Source organism: Colletotrichum siamense, assembly GCF_013390195.1.
Source record: "Colletotrichum siamense strain Cg363 chromosome Unknown KSG_Cg363_contig04, whole genome shotgun sequence".
Classification (NCBI taxonomy): domain Eukaryota; kingdom Fungi; phylum Ascomycota; class Sordariomycetes; order Glomerellales; family Glomerellaceae; genus Colletotrichum; species Colletotrichum siamense.
Window position 1 is genome coordinate 1,034,714 of NW_023501017.1, and position 15,730 is coordinate 1,050,443.

The following is a 15,730-nucleotide window of genomic DNA, read 5'->3' on the forward strand; positions in this document are numbered from 1 at the left end:
CGATCATTTCTATCCGCGGTGTCGTTGGTGTTGTTGTTGTTGTGTCTTCGTCGTCGTCGTTGTCCTTTCAATTGTCCCAATCGTTGTCGCCACGGTGAACCCCGTCCTCCAAACCCCGTCCCTCATTCGGACAACAGATCTGCAGATGCCCATGACAGCCTTTTCGTAGCAGTAGGTTGTGTATTTGACCTGGCTGTAACTGAATTAGACGGTGGTTTTTCCAACATGGGGAGCAAACCACGTGCCAGATGAATCCCACGGGCAGAGCAGATCCGAGGTTACATTTGAGCGACATTTTGCATACAGCAGCGGTCTGGAACGGTCGATGGAAGACCCAGGCCCGAACCCCGACCCAGGTCCATCAGAGGAGGGACCGGGATCTCGCTGGTTGGTGGTTGGTGGCGGTCTGCGGAGTGCATTCCACCACTGGCGAGCCGGTCGCAACGGCACCTGGATCTGAAGCCTATCGTGAGGTCGTTGTCTGCACCACCCGCACAAGCGTGGTGGATGAAGCCGAGCCGCATCGCGTCACGATGGATAGGTTCCCTTTGCGGCGAGTCGTCGGATGACAAAGGGTCTGATTTGAGCAGGTGGACGGTTTCGGGATGACGGGTTTCTGACCAAATTATGACGCAAGCGGCAGGAAGCAACAGACAGACCGCCTTCCTCTGGTAGGGATTTCCCAAGCAAGAAGCTGGCACGTTGAGAGTGCACTGTGCGGGAGCGCTGTTTCCGTCAGGCGAAATCGAATTCTCAGGGCCTGAGTGACGGAAATCTGCCCCCCCCAAATCGCAACTTCCTGATGGCTTGACAGAATTTGCCACTTTCATCCGCACGGTGCTGGAATGGGTCAGGTACGTACTGGGGGCAGCTGCTTTCCCTGCGTGCCTGCCCTGCCTGCTCTCTCCCAAGCAGCAGGAATGGGAAGCTGCTGCTCACCTGCTCCACTTCCAGCTTCAGCAATCGGTGCAGCCAGCAATTGGATGCATTTTGCTTAATCTCGATCGTCATTGTCGAGGGTGAAAGATCGGAAATGGCCCACTGTCTTTCTGACTTGTCGCCAAAAAACCAAAAAACCGTCCGATAATTAATGCGAAAGCTGCCAAACCAACCTTTTTCGCCCCCGCCGTCCTGTGTGTGTGGCCTTGTGTCGTCCTGTATCTCGCCCTGCTCACAGGTTTTCCGAGCCTCTCAGCACGCCCAAACTCTCAGCCTGTGTCTCCAACATTTCCATCGCAATTCCCCAGCCTGTCGCGGGCTTTTTGGAAGGCTATCACCCCAAAGGAAAGGCCAGCTGAAGGTCGCGACAGGGTACCACCCGGCATTCCCAGCAGACGGTCTAGACCTGGCCATATCGGATTGTCCATCGCCCATCAACCATCGGCCACCGCACCAGCGACGACACGGCACACCCAAGACCGGCTCCCATGCCATTTTTCAATTTGCCATCCGAATCTCCAATTTTCCGACCCGCCATCGCGATTGTTTGCCGCGAAGCCTCCCCTCCCCCTCCCCTCCGACTCCTCGTTCTCGACCTCGCCTGAAGCACACCCCGCGATCCAGACCACGCCACCACATCACATACCTCACGCTGACCGACAACACGCTGCCGCCCGTCGTCTGCATCCCGCGCGTCAAACAATCTGCTACTGTCTCGACCATTTCATCATCCTGCATCGGTCCCACGCCCTTGCTGACTTGAGGCTCCAAGAGGGAGGGTCCAATCACCGTCTCCAACCATGGTCGGTGGCAAATCCTCCAAAGCCTCAATCGAGTCTGCCCGCGAGCGCGAAACCTTCAGGTCAGCACTCAACAACAACCTCATGCTTTGCTTTGTGAGCGCTATACTGATGTTGCCGCAGATACGATACCACCCTCATTGCCGCTACGCGCAAGAACGACCCTGCCAATCTCATCCCTCCGTCCGAGCTACGAGCTTCTTCTGATGCCTCCCTTACTGCCTTCGCCCAGCTGGGCGCATTACGCATGGGAGCCTCTCGCGCCTTGATTTCTCTCTTCGATAGCAAGTGCCAATACGTTGTCGCCGAAGCCACTCCTAATCTACTTTTGGCCCCAAATGCGACGCCAGACCCCGATGCTGGAGAGAAGCTATGGCTTTGCGGGACCGCTCTCCCTCGCGCCCACGGCTTATGCGAATCCGTACTCGTCGCACCCCGCGCCGCAGAACGTAAGGCACCTGCCGACGACGCCCTGCCTGTGTCCGTCATATCCGATCTCGCCAATGACCCCAGGTCATCAGAAAAGGCTCATTACAGGGAGTGGCCGCACCCTCGCTTCTATGCTGGAGTGCCCATTAAGTCGCGCAGAGGTGTCAGCATTGGCGTCTTCTCTGTATGGTCGGACGAGCCACGACAGGAGCTGGGCGCCAACTCGACTCAGCTTCTGAGGGGTTTGTCAAGAATGGTGACGGACCACCTGGATTACAAGCGTACCGTCCAGAGGCATCATAGGGCAGTCAGGATGCTTCGTGGCATCGGAAGCTTTGTCGAAGGCAAATCCACCATGTCAAAGCTAGGGCCTCAATCTCAACCCCACGATCAATCTATCGAAGGTGCCCTAAACCTGCATCAGCAGCGGCTCCAGAGAAAGGAAGAGGAAAGCAACGCCCACGATGACGAATCTACACCTGACTCCATCACACCCCCGACTCCAAGCCCGACGCAGTCCCCCTCCCTGTCACAGCACCGAGGCAATCGTCACCCGTCATCATCTTCGGATCTTTCGGTCGATAAGACACTGTCAATGACGGATAAGACGAGCCAAAACAGCCACGAGGAAGGCGTCACATACATCTTCTCCAAGGCCGCGAACATTATTCGTGAAAGTATTGAGGTCGAAGGTGCGCTATTCCTGGACGCTGCAATTGGCTCATTTGCCGGGTTGGCCACCAAAACAACATCTTCCGGAAGCTTCAGTTCTTCTTCAAGTAGTGATGAGCGCAATAGTAGACACCCTTCAAGACAGGCCAGCCTTACCAATGTGGTGGATGTTCCTTGCCGTATACTCGGCCACTCCAACTCATTGACGTCTAGCATCGATCGGCAGATAACCTCCAGGGATCAGCGCCACTTTTCAGAGCGTTTCCTCACAAAACTGCTACGTCGATATCCTACTGGCCGAGTCTTTGCTTTCGACGAGAATGGGTCTCTGCAGTCATCCGACTTTTCGGAGGAGGACGCAGCGACACCGATTTCACCAGTAGCCGAGGAGGAGCTATCCTCGGCGCAACTGTCTGATCGAACCCGCAAACGGAACAAGAAGCTGCTTTCGCGTCAGAACGAAGGGAAAATGCTCAAGACCCTTTTCTCTGGCGCTCGTAGCGTTGCCCTCGTCCCTCTCTGGGACGCTCAGAAGCAACGGTGGTATTCGGGCGGTTTTGTGTACACGAAGACCGCTAATCGCGTTCTTACTATCGAGGGCGAGCTCAGCTACTTGCGAGCCTTTGGAACTGTCATCATGTCAGAAGTCGCAAAGCACAATGCTCGAATGGTGGATAAGGCGAAGTCGGACTTGCTCAGCTCCCTGTCGCACGAGCTTCGCTCGCCTTTACACGGTATTCTTCTTGGCGCGGAGTTGATGCAAGACACAATTCTTGACGCCTTTCAAGGAGACGTACTGCACTCTGTGGAGACGTGCGGAAAGACCCTGCTGGATACCATGGATCATCTCCTCGACTATAGCAAGCTTGGGAACTTCCTGAGACCGACGGTTGGGCGACGGAACAGTAATGCCGGTACGGAGGATCGGGGGCTTCGCACCTCTGACAAAAACCACACTATAGAAGCTGGCATGATGTCTCTCAGCCGCAACGTAAACATCGACGTGCTCGCTGAGGAGGTCATCGAGAGTGTTTGCGCTGGCTTCAGCTTCCAACGTCTCGCCGTTTCCCGACTGACTGGGAACCGACCATCAGAACATGCCGATATCGACGCTCTGCATAGGCTAGACAGCATGCAAGCTCTCGAGAACATGTCTTCAGAGAGCAATAAAGGAGGCGACTCTCAGATTCTGGTCGGTGAAGTGTCAGTGACGTACGATGTGAATCCAGCCGCCTCCTGGCGCTTTAACACCCAGCCCGGTGCTCTCAGGAGGGTAAGCCGTTGTTCCCTCTGTGCTCCACGAAAGATTGAATAACTAACTGGTCCAGATCATCCTGAACATTCTCGGAAATTCACTCAAATACACCACTCGGGGCTTTATTAATGTTAACGTTCTCCAAGTGGAGTCTTCGATACCAGGGTCACGAGAAATCCATATTGTGGTCGTTGACTCTGGGAAAGGCATGTCCGAAGATTACTTACGCTATCATCTGTATGCTCCCTTTCATCAAGAAGACACCCTTTCGGCAGGCACGGGTGTCGGTTTAAGTCTCGTGAAGGAGGTGGTTACTCGCTTGGGAGGGTCGATCCAGGTACAGAGCAAGGTCAATCGAGGCACCAAAGTTACTGTCAAGTTGCCGCTGCAGCAGGCCTCACCGCCATCGCCCAAGACAAGCATCCCGAAAACGGTAAACTTCGACAAATTCCGCGCCCAAGTGAGCGAATTGAAAGGGCTACGAGTGCGTCTTCTTGGATTTCCAACCGGAATCGGCACCAAGATTGAGGACGAGCTTTCGGCAAACGTGTCAAGTGAACACGCCCTACTCGAAGGATTGTGTCACGAGTGGCTGCAGATGCACGTCATCGGCGAGTCTTCTCTTGATAAACTGCTTCCCGATCTTATTCTGGCTACGGAGCGAAATCTTGACCGTCTACTTTACGAGCGGAGACACCATGGCGTATCCACCCCCGTTGTCGTCGTATGTCGCAATGCATTGATTGCGAGACAATTGGCGACCTCTCCTCGGTTCACAGGCCGGCGAGTCGTGTTCGAATTCGTATCTCAGCCGTGAGTTTTGTTGTGCCCGACGTACCGGTTTCAGACTAACAACATCACAGCATTGGGCCGAGGAAGCTTGCTCGCATTTTGCTGCTGAGCTTCAGGAGATGGACAAAACTGCAAGCCTCCGTCATCAGGACTCCTACGGTGTTATCGTTGGCCAGTGCCGAACCAGGACATCTTGATGGGTCATCTAGGCTAGACTCGCTGGGCGTTCGATCAACATCAGCAATGAGCACGGAGGCCGCTCCCGACAAGACGGAATACTTCGGAGCTGCAGACATAGCAGCAACAGATTCAACGGATACGATAAGACAGGCAGAAACTGAGGAGGACAGAACCATGACGTTGCCAGAGCGTCCAGGTCCCAGGTCATCGACGCCGACACCTGGCAACCCGGAACCCAGTCAGTCACCTAACGAGAGTGATGGCGATCCAGACTTGTTCCTTCTCGTCGACGACAACGCGATCAATTTGAGGATCCTGTCCGAGTATATGAAGAAATTGGGTCACAAGTACACGACAGCAATGGATGGGAAACAGGCCGTCGAAGCTTTCAGGAAGGGCGAAGGGCGATACAAGTGCATATTCATGGACATATCTATGCCCGTTATGGACGGCTTTGAAGCTACTCGTGAGATTCGTGTGTTCGAGACGAGGAAGAATATGCCGAGGTGCCAAGTGTTTGCTCTAACGGGCTTGGCATCAGCGAGCGCCCAGGAAGAGGCATTTGCGAGTGGGATCGATTTATTCCTGACGAAGCCCGTGAAGTTGAAGGAACTAAGCAAGATCTTACAGACGAGAGATATTGCGTGATGTACATCACGACGGGAGAAAGATCTAGGTAGGGCGGAGGATGGTTATTGCTGGCATAGATACCCCATGTGGCAGGCACGATTGCGGGAGTTTTGAGCAAAGGGCGACTGTCGCTTAGGTAAAACAAGAAGAATCTATCTGTAGAAGCGATACGATCTTTCTCGCAGATTTCCTCGGCCTTGAGGAATTCGAGGCATTTACATGTTCAGTTCTTTCCGTCGTCGTTTCGTGCAGACTACTCCCGGTAATGTGGATCCACCCGGGGATCCAGCTCCGATGCTGTATCCGGCCCCGTTTCGGTAAATTCGGCTTGGATTCCGGGTACTCGCCGCCGGCGACAATCACCTACTCCAGGGGGTTGTTTGAGGAGACCCTTTCCGTTACTGTTATCGCCATCGTCTTCATCTTCCTTACCTTCGTTATCAAGACTATCTCCTCTTTCGTAGTAGATTATTATTTCAAGTATTGTCTCTACCTGCGATTATTATGGTGGTCTTCACTAGGGACTATCGTCCTCGACTGAAGTGACTCGATACGCCGGGAAATATAGCCGCGCTGGCATAGGACGGTCAGGTGATATCTATCTAAGAGTTACTCTGTCGTAGCTTGTATGAGATATTTTGACACGAGAGCTGACGTGATGAAGCCAAGAGAAGCGCACTTTGCTATGAAGATATATTTCTACCGAACTTGGAATCCGCATTGTAGCCGTCGTTAATAATTTCCCCTGTAATATTCAGCCCGTCTTTCTGGGTTCCCTAACCTAGAGACCTTCGCTCTTTTCTCCGGAGGGTTACATCGATAGGCACAGAGATGACGTGACCCCACACAAGTGCTGTGAACGCGATGTAGCATCGCCTTCAAAAAGCGATGGCAAGTTTACTGATAAAATAACTGATTCTATCCTGGGTATAAAGTTTTGCCTTCCTGCTCGAGCGCTCTTGGCTCTCTGTTGTTTGATAGGTACACAGTGGAGGATCACCGGCTCCCTTTCCCTCGTGTCACGCATCGACCCACTGACGTTTGCTACCATCTTCCCTTATCAGCGCAATGTGGTGTGGAATTGGTTTCGAAAGTTTCGAGAATTGTGCTCTGTGCTGCTAGCTTGACTTCCGCAGCGGCGGAGGTGGTGACAAGACAGTCGGTGGAGACTCGGTTTCCTCGTCGTCGCTGTCTTCCTGCTCGTCGCCCTCTTCTGCCTCGGCCTTTTGGTGTGCACCCTCCTCGGCCTTTTCCCGAATCTGTGTCAGTCTCTCTGGACAAAGCAAGAAGGACAAACCAGAATGGGTGGTGTATAATTGGAAACACAAACCCTTAGAATTGCAAGCCACTCCTCGGGAGGCCGCTGCATCGTCCGGCGGAAGTCATCGCTCAACCGCAAAGCCGAGGGGAACTCCATCAGGGTCAACGTATGGCGCGTGCTGTGGCTTTTAGGGTCCCCTCCGTCTGTCGTCGTTCTTGATTTCAGTGTTGAGTTGGTGTTCTTGCTTATCGGTGGCAGCGGCGGCGGGTGGACCTCGAAGATGCCGTGGGGGGATGTGAGGTCCGTATCAGTTCGTGGTGGATTCTCGAGGTCGAGGTTATGCGCCGCGCGGACCTGGCGGCTGGTCTCGTTGCGCCGGGGTTGTTGGCGCTGGCGCCATTGGTCGTTCCGGAAGCCGCTGGAGTTGGTGCGGCGGACTTTGGTCGCTACGAGTTTGTAGAGGGGCCGGAGGGTGGCGATGGAGGCGGCGATGATGCCGACGCCGGGCTCGACGGTGCTCCAGATTGCGAAGTTGGTGGTCTCATCTGTACGCAAGAACCTTGGTTAGTCTGACATGTTACTGTGTGTGTGATGGGGCCGTTGCCGTACACAAGAAGTTTTCACCATCGAGTAAGGTCGGTATATAAAACGCCCGTACGACCGTAGCCGTGCTCCCGCTACACAACCACCAACATCAGCCTTGAACCTTGCGTATCTTAGAGTCACTGCTTTAGGGAGAAGTTCTGCCTTACATCGCGGCAAGACCAAGTATACCGACGACCAAAATCTTGGTCCTCAGCGGCAGGTTCATGGATCGGACGATGAACCACGGGAGCGTGCCGAAGATGAAGTCCGCGCTCGTGTTGATCACCGTTGCGGCGATGGTCATGATGAGGATGACCTGCTGCGGCCAGCACTTTTCGGGCGTGCGCGGCCCTTGCTCCCAGTACGTGGGGACGGGGCGACACTGGAATGCGACCATGAGGAGGTACGTCGTCCCGAAGACTACTGTTCCGGCGATTAGGAGCCATATCGTCAAGATGTGCGCCCGTTCTATTGCGACTCGCAGGAGGAAGTAGCCGACGGAAATTTTGAGCAAGCAGGTTGAGCAGACGTTGAGGAGTTCCAGTATCCACCACAACTGGGAGACATAGGTGTCAGTACGGTTCTGATTGAAGAGGTTCTGATTGACGAATATTGGAACTGACTTTGAGTGATTCTAGTTTCTTCTGGGGGGTCAAGTCCACATCGAGAAGACCTATCCCACGCGTGCCGCCGTAAACCTGTAAACCTAGATAGACCGTGAACAGTACCTATTACAAGGGGATCTCTTAGCTTGAATACGTCTGTCAGCCATGCGGTCAACACATACCAAGAGTATTCCCATCACCTTATCATCATTACCAATGCACCGAACCAGGGACGTCCGGCAGTAAATCCGCAGGCCGACCGCAAGCCACGTCAAAACCAGGAACAGAATGGCCACGGCGATGACTTGCGCGCTCCTGTCCGCCATGAGGTCTAGGGCGTCGATATGTCCCTTAGCGCCATTTGACGAGTGCGGCCGGGTGACGAACGTAGCATCGCGGTTAACGTCATGCAGATGCGGAGACCACGGACGAGATGAATGTTGTGGAATAGGGACTACCAGATGCTCACTGGCTACGGGGGCTGGGAGCGAAACTCACGCCCTACTAGCGGTAGAGCGGGAAGCTCATCCCAAGATGCGCCAGAAGAGCAATACCCAACGGGCATGGCCCATGCTTCGTATGCACGAAGATGAACGAGTTGCAGGGTATTGACGGTAAGCAAGGTTCCCTTGAAACAGGTGGCTCGTAAGACCAAGGAATCTGTATTAACGGGATTGGAAGACTACTCGAACCTCCTTTTCCGATGGATACGAGTGATTGGCCCTTATGTGCGGATGGAAACTCTATCTCACGTGGGAATTTGAGATGGAGCATTGGCCGTATGAAAACGCAATATTATCTACCGGATGAAGCGGGGAGCATTGATATTTAGTTCTCCATGATGGTAATATTCTGAATGAATGGGTGGGACTTTCGATCCCTTCATTACGGCAGTGAGAGGCTCCAGCTAGATTACCAGTAAGGGATCCGGTACAATGAATGCATCCTTGAGTATGTACCTCTCTTGCACTACAGGAGCAAATATCAGCTGAAACGGGACTTCTTCGATGGATAGCGATTAATCAGACGGAACGTGCATCTCAAAACTCAGAGTGGGCTCAGGAGGACAGAGTCTCTCTGTATTCGTGTTGGTGTCGTCGGACATAAAGAGCGAACTGTCCGACATTACGCAGTTGAATCTCGGATGGTCGGATATTATAGTGTTATGTGTACATTTTGTTGGTGTGTTCATGCCAGAAAGGCTTTGGCCTTTGACGGGTAGCCAAGCAATCCAATCTTGAACACGAGGATAACGCGTCGCAATATGTTCTCGCAATATTCACGTGGTTTTAAAGCACAATCGATCAGTGACTAAAGTGACTTCCTTGTTATTGAACAATCTAGGTTGAACATTCGCTTGATGAACTCGACTAACTCATGTGTTTCGTATGACCCCACCTGATCTCACCAGAGCCTGCGCTCGCTCCTTTACATTACACCGAAGGTTCCGGCTTGATCAAGCCAATACTACTCAACAGCGGCCTATCACTCACAGCAACCAGGTACGCCGTTGTGGAAAGGTCGTTGATGTGTTGGATCTTGGACCACGCAGGCACGGCGAACGTATCCCTCGAAGACCACTTGAAGATGACCCGGGGACCTGATGGCGGCTCAACAATGGTCTGTCCTTGGCCCTCGTAGCAGTGGTAGAGGAACGAGGCCTGCTCGCGCACCTCTTTCGTCGTGTGGTGGCCATCGATGCGCTCAGCTTGGGCGCCGAGAATGGGGGATAGTGGCTTTCCGTTGCTGGTGTAGTGGTAGACGGCGTGAGGACCCTCTTGGGCCTTGAGCTCGACCTCGACCTTGTCCCATGGATGCCTCCATTCGCAGTCTTCAGTCAAACTATTAGATGTTAGTACAAATTCATAAAGCTTGTGGGAACGTCCTTACACGCTAGGGTAACGGCTCTCGTGATACTGTTCCGCGAAGTGAACGGGAGTGAATCTGAATAGTGGAAGGTTGAGAGCGTCCAGCCAGATGACGGGGGCATCACTCTCGTTGCCGTGGTCGTGCCAATGCCAGACGGGCGTGACGACGACATCACCTCTCCTAAGAGGCATCTTCCTTCCCTCGACGGCAGTGAAGCCCTCTCCATCAATGATGAATCTGAGGGCGAATGCAATGTGTCGGTGGGCTGGTGCGGTTTCTCCAGGATTGACGATTTGAAGACCACCGTAGATGGTGTCAGTGGTGTAAGGTGATTCTACGATGTGTAAGCCTCAATGGTCACGTTGTGGGTGATATCAAACATACGCATGGTAGGGTTGACCAGCATCAGAACTCTCCTCTCAGCCTGCTTCTCGCCCACCATCTCGGCGGCCTTGTGGAGGAGAGGGAGGTTGTCGGCGTACTTCCAGATGTGTGGCCGTGCGACCGGCTGTGGCGTTGGTGGCACCATCACGTTCATCTGGGACCATAGTGGCTCGAGGTGTTGGGCTGGGAGCTGCTGCAGGTAGTCGGTCATGGCCTTGGCCGAATGGTCGTCCTCGTGAGGGGAGTCCATGGTGGCGTTCGGGGTATGCAAGTGCTTCAGAGTTGATTGCGGTTGTGACGAAGTGAATGCGGTTTGGAGATTGCAGATGGTGAAAATGTAGCTTGAAGGGCTTGATCGAAAAGGCGCATTTCAAGAGATGAAGTTGGATGCTCGAGGGACCATCGACGGAGGTTATCAAGGAGCGTTTCCCCATTATCCCCGGATTGCTGACCCCCTTGCCCGCAGTAAAGGTGCGGAACGGCGCCACCCGGGACGGGTCCGGCGCATGCAGCTGGCCTCATTCCGAGTTCCGACGCGTCGCACAATTCCCCGACCACAACCACCGGAACCAACTATGATTGGCTCAACTTACAAATGCCCCAGTAAGGGACCATTGAGGGGAACATTAGCATCATCTCAGAAACGCGCTTTAAAGAGAGAATTGTCCAAGAACTGCGGCGAAACGGCATCGTTGTTGCTAAAATAGAAACAAACAGCTATTTACTGCCACACATCTGCCCATCATGTCTTGGAACCGTCTTGTCCGCTTCGTGGATGATAACGATGTCGAGCATTTTGGCGAGCCTGACATCCAGAATGAGACGGAACTGACGGAGCGACTGGACAAGAATGACTTGTGGGCCGTGGTCTTCGATGGCGCAAGTCCCGTCTCAACCCTGACCAAGGGCGAACGCGTGCACGTCAAGGCCCTGCGACCCCTCCTGACACCGAAGGATGTTCCGATTGTTCGGTGTATTGGTCTGAACTACGTCAAGCACAGTAGGTTACATCCCTTGTCGGCACAATGATCACGGTGACAGGCTAACAGTCGACAGTCAAGGAGGGCGGCCGTACACCGCCACCATACCCGTCCGTTTTCATCAAGCCGGCGACCTCTGTCGCCGCCTGGAATGAGGATGTCCCGATTCCAAAGGTCGCTCAGGACGGCACGGTGGACTACGAAGGCGAGTTGGTAAGAAATTTTCCCTCGCTCATCGAAACTTAAGCTGATGATGATACAAGGCCTTTGTGATCGGAAAGGACGCCAAGAACGTCCCCAAAGAAAAGGCTCTCGAGTACGTCGCCGGCTACCTCACCTCAAATGATGTTTCAGCAAGGGCGTGGCAAAGAGACCCCGCCAAGGCCGGCGGTGTACCCCAGTGGTGCTTCAGCAAGGGTTTCGACAAGTTCGCCCCGCTGAGCCCGATGCTCGTCTCTCCGGCGGTTGTTGGTAACGCAAGCGACCTTCTGCTGCAGACATTTGTCAACGGCGAAGAAAGACAACATGAGAGCACAGGCGACCTGCTCTTCGGCGTCGAGGAGATTATCAGCTTCTGCAGCCAGGGTACGACGTTAACGGCCGGAACCGTGATCCTCACGGGAACGCCGTCGGGGGTTGCTATGGGTATGAAGCCACCCAAGTATCTGAACGATGGCGATGTCGTTGAGGTCAGGATAAGCAAGCTGGGTGGTGTGAAGAACAAGATGGTGTTTGAATAGAACCTCGCCAGTCACCGCTGCAGAAGGGTTGAGTTTGAGCAGGCTGAATCATTGGACGGGTATCTCTGCGATGAATGAATGTTGTTATATACATTAAGATGCATGATAGCATCTTTCAGAGACTTCCTGGCATACTATTTAGCCAGGAGAAGTCATTGACATCAAATGATATTGCATCCATGTCAAATGCTGCGTCTTGTGCCATGTACGTGAATGGCATGTCGAAGGTCTCTTGTTCGCTGGGAACAGCTGGCATGGCTGGATTGGTTTCAGAGTTGGTGATTGTTGTTGTTTGCGGTTGCTCCTGAAACATCTTGGTCGATAAAATCTGGAGTGCCGCAGCACATCTCTTGGGTGAAGGTCCGAGGCTTTCGTGATCGTGTAGAAGAGCCATGGCCTGATTCCAGGATTTGGAAATGTCGAGTGAAGAGAAGACCGTTGGGCGTAGTCTAGCTGCAATGAGAACAGTGGCGGCTGTGTAGATGTAGAACACCCGATACCACCAAGCGGGAAGAAGACCGAGCGTGCCATCGTGTCGTTGGAATTGGACAATGACTGAGATGAGGCTTTGCGCTGCCTCGACGCAGACCATAGCGCACTGCTGCATGACGCGAGACGAGAGGTCGTCGTGGGCTTGTGTTGAGTCGGGGCATTGAGACAAACAGAAGCGTGTGAGCATTGGTCTCAGCAGTAACATTCGAGCATGAAGAAGTCTGGTTATGTGTCAGGAATGAGCCCTTACTCCCAAGCCTGGAGACTTACCGTATCCGAAGAATGACAGCCTGTCTACGAAAGACCTCATCTAACTGGGTCTCTGGCTCAGCCATGGCCAGAAACGACGGTGTGTTCTTTTCCCACTTCGTGAGGCGCTGATCCAGCTGCAAGGCAACACCTAGATCAAGTTCATGTCGTTCTTGAGAATGCTGGCCTAGATGACTGGGTGATGTGGGTGACTTTAATCTAGGTGAAGTGGTGTAGAAAGCAAGAACCGCTTGGTTGATGACCTCGTACAATTCTAGCGACTTCACGAAGAAGCCCTGATACCTGAGACGATGCAGCTCAACGGTGTTTCCGCCTTGGGCGTCTCCGTCTGGTATCGGAGGAAGAACTACAGTCGATGCCAGATGATCTGAGATCATTGCTGGTCGACCATGCGTGATGGCAATCATCCTGGACGGTGGTATAAGCTGGATAAATTCATAACAGGTGAGGTTGCGGACTCACCGATCCATGAGAATGCACCCATGCCATATTCGTCTGACCAAGTCTCTCTCGGGCTCACTTGAAAGTTCCAACGCAGTCTCCGGAAGGTGAAGGCCCAAGCCCTGTGCGATCCTCACGCAGGATCCCACAATCATCCAAGTCTGATGAGGATTGTTTGTGCTTTGCAAATATTGGCTCATGATGAGCAAACACTGAATGAGTTCAACAGACCCTGTATCCCAAAGACTAAGTTGCAGTAAGTCCTGAGCACGTGTGAAGTACCCATGACTTGACGAGTCCCTTTGCTCAGGCGGCATAGACTCGATCAGTTGGGTAGAGAGAGCAAATATGATGTTAAGTATGCTCACGAATACTCGTTCATCCGCATCAAGTGATGTACCAGCGAAGAGAGCGCGATACGAATGGTCAAACCGTTGGCGGTCCAGAAAGGGATACAGAGGATCAACATAGTACCAGTATAGGTCCGTCAAGTGGTCTGCCTGCTTACGCGCTGGAAGCACGTAGTCAGCTTGCCCCCCTGGGCCTCCTCCATTCAAAGGGAGTGATGATTTGAAGATAGAGCCCCTTGGTCCCCTAGTCTCCGTTGCCGATCCCAGTTTGGCATCTATCGCTGCCTTGATCTGGTTGGTGAAGGAGCCTGCACTGCTGCTACCGAAGTACTCGCCAGTCACTGTGCCATCCTCCCGCACAGTTGTCATCGAATCGACGACCGAGGGACTTGCATCGGACGGGGTGATGGGATGGCGATCCATCCGGCCTCGCCTTGTCAGGTCTGGACCGGACGATGTCGTCGACTTTGGCGTGGCATTGGGCCGGGGACCGGGAGGCAGACGAGGTTGCGCAAAGGTTGCTTCTGGGGTATGGAGAATGCTGGGCAACGTCGTCTGAGGGTTGCCCGGGCTGACATCTGAAGTCCTTTCCCTAGCAGGAAGCGGCTTTTCTGGGGTTTCTGAGCTGTAGGTACAGCCATTTCTCAGGTCCGTCCTCTTCCAGCAATTTCCGCATGCTGTATCGCAGCGTCAGCATACGCATAATCAGATGACTTCAGCTTCGGAAGAGACGAAACGTTCTAGAAGCCGCCGCAGTAGACTTTTGCTTCCGTGCCGAACCCCACCAGCCACGCATCGGAGCACATCAGACTGGCCGGACGAGACCACTCACCGAGAACTCACCTGGGCGCGCCCCATCGCACTTCACTTTCCTCCTCCGACATGCCTCGCATGCCACATCGATTTTGATTCGCTTCGGCTTGGGCTCCATTGTTTTCTCCATCCCGCCGCTGGCCATGCTTGGAACGATAGCGGGCGCGCGCACGTGGGGATCGGTATCTCAACGCGCAGAGCCCCTCCCGAGAGACGAGGAGTCCTCTCGGAATGACGTGGTGAGCGGCTCGGAAGCAGGTCGACGCTGGAGGCCAAGTCTAATCATGGACCTCGGACACCACTGGTCAAAGCAAGATAGGAGATTGCGGGGAGAATAAGCAAAGTTCGGGGTCGGACAGGAATGTTTGGATGGAGAAGAAGGACAATTTCTGGGAGCGCCGCCGAGTTCCGACGCGACTTGAAGAAACTTGGGAGACTCTTCAAGAAAGCAGTGGGTCACAAGACGCTTTTGGCGGTGCACGGAAAACGGAACGCTGTCTGATTCGTTCAGTCTAGTCTTCCGGATGTTGTCCGAGTCATGTCCGGGGTTATCCACTGACTACGGAAACCACACTAGCTTATCTTCTCATACCCTCCCATTGAACAGCTCCGTCCACCGCGTGTTGCCAAGCGGGCCGTGACTTCACAAATATTTCAGCCTCCGGCGTCAGGTTGGATCTTGTTCCGAGACTGGTCAGCGCCGTGCTTGAATTCGCCTATCCGAACCTGTGCATTACGGATACATACCCACCATCCAGGAGACTCGTCCGGATGAGGAGAAACTGCCCCTGGGCTGATGCGGGGGCTGTCCACAGTGGGGTCCCGCAGACGCGACAGAACGCCTTTTCTTTGGGTGAGCCGCTCGAGGTGTTACTGAGTGTGAAGTGGGAGACGAGGTCTGAACCGGACGTAAGAGCTACCGATTCATGGGGGAATTTGGCAATCTGCATTGCTTCAGCTTTCTGTTGGGACTTTAGGGCTGTAGGTTTTACTGCACTAACCACTTGATGTGCGCCTCCCGCGCCTTTGCAGCAGTGGTCACAGAAACATGTGAATACGATGAGAGGGGTTGATGAAATCGACATAAAAATGCCACCACAAAGACACGAACCAGTGAAATATGACATATTCGGTATGCTACCCAATAAACACGCAAGGTCAAAGTTTCCAACGGGTGGGATAAGCCTTGATTTAAATATCTTTCTCTGGTTCTTTCCTATTCGCTTAAAACTGGACGTGATGT

At 53.5% G+C, this 15,730-nt stretch overlaps 6 protein-coding genes across 6 annotated transcripts; 2 read left to right on the forward strand and 4 right to left on the reverse strand.

Moving 5' to 3' along the window:
• Positions 1–1,739: 1,739 nt before the first annotated feature.
• mak1-1 (Peroxide stress-activated histidine kinase mak1) lies at positions 1,740–5,715 on the forward strand (the record flags this gene model as incomplete). Its single annotated transcript, XM_036638053.1, has 4 exons — positions 1,740–1,801; positions 1,863–4,113; positions 4,169–4,908; positions 4,959–5,715. 4 exons carry the CDS (start codon positions 1,740–1,742, stop codon positions 5,713–5,715), a joined length of 3,810 nt encoding a protein of 1,269 aa, XP_036495328.1.
• Positions 5,716–6,815: 1,100 nt separating this feature from the next.
• CGCS363_v006205 (uncharacterized protein) lies at positions 6,816–8,474 on the reverse strand (the record flags this gene model as incomplete). The annotated part of the gene is made up of 5 exons (XM_036638054.1): positions 6,816–6,956; positions 7,028–7,503; positions 7,733–8,099; positions 8,167–8,271; positions 8,331–8,474. The coding sequence occupies 5 exons, from the start codon at positions 8,472–8,474 to the stop codon at positions 6,816–6,818; spliced, it is 1,233 nt and encodes a 410-aa protein (XP_036495329.1).
• A 1,107-nt stretch (positions 8,475–9,581) lies between these two features.
• On the reverse strand, positions 9,582–10,651 carry sdgD (Gentisate 1,2-dioxygenase; the record flags this gene model as incomplete). Its single annotated transcript, XM_036638055.1, has 3 exons — positions 9,582–9,990; positions 10,039–10,351; positions 10,402–10,651. 3 exons carry the CDS (start codon positions 10,649–10,651, stop codon positions 9,582–9,584), a joined length of 972 nt encoding a protein of 323 aa, XP_036495326.1.
• A 494-nt stretch (positions 10,652–11,145) lies between these two features.
• On the forward strand, positions 11,146–12,121 carry fahd2-4 (Fumarylacetoacetate hydrolase domain-containing protein 2; the record flags this gene model as incomplete). The annotated part of the gene is made up of 3 exons (XM_036638056.1): positions 11,146–11,401; positions 11,458–11,594; positions 11,645–12,121. 3 exons carry the CDS (start codon positions 11,146–11,148, stop codon positions 12,119–12,121), a joined length of 870 nt encoding a protein of 289 aa, XP_036495327.1.
• Positions 12,122–12,236: 115 nt separating this feature from the next.
• sor3-1 (Sorbicillinoid biosynthetic cluster transcription factor sor3) lies at positions 12,237–14,605 on the reverse strand (the record flags this gene model as incomplete). Its single annotated transcript, XM_036638057.1, has 4 exons — positions 12,237–12,834; positions 12,884–13,291; positions 13,346–14,351; positions 14,518–14,605. The coding sequence occupies 4 exons, from the start codon at positions 14,603–14,605 to the stop codon at positions 12,237–12,239; spliced, it is 2,100 nt and encodes a 699-aa protein (XP_036495330.1).
• A 460-nt stretch (positions 14,606–15,065) lies between these two features.
• Positions 15,066–15,437, reverse strand: CGCS363_v006209 (uncharacterized protein; the record flags this gene model as incomplete). Its single annotated transcript, XM_036638058.1, has 2 exons — positions 15,066–15,165; positions 15,235–15,437. The coding sequence occupies 2 exons, from the start codon at positions 15,435–15,437 to the stop codon at positions 15,066–15,068; spliced, it is 303 nt and encodes a 100-aa protein (XP_036495331.1).
• Positions 15,438–15,730: the final 293 nt, after the last annotated feature.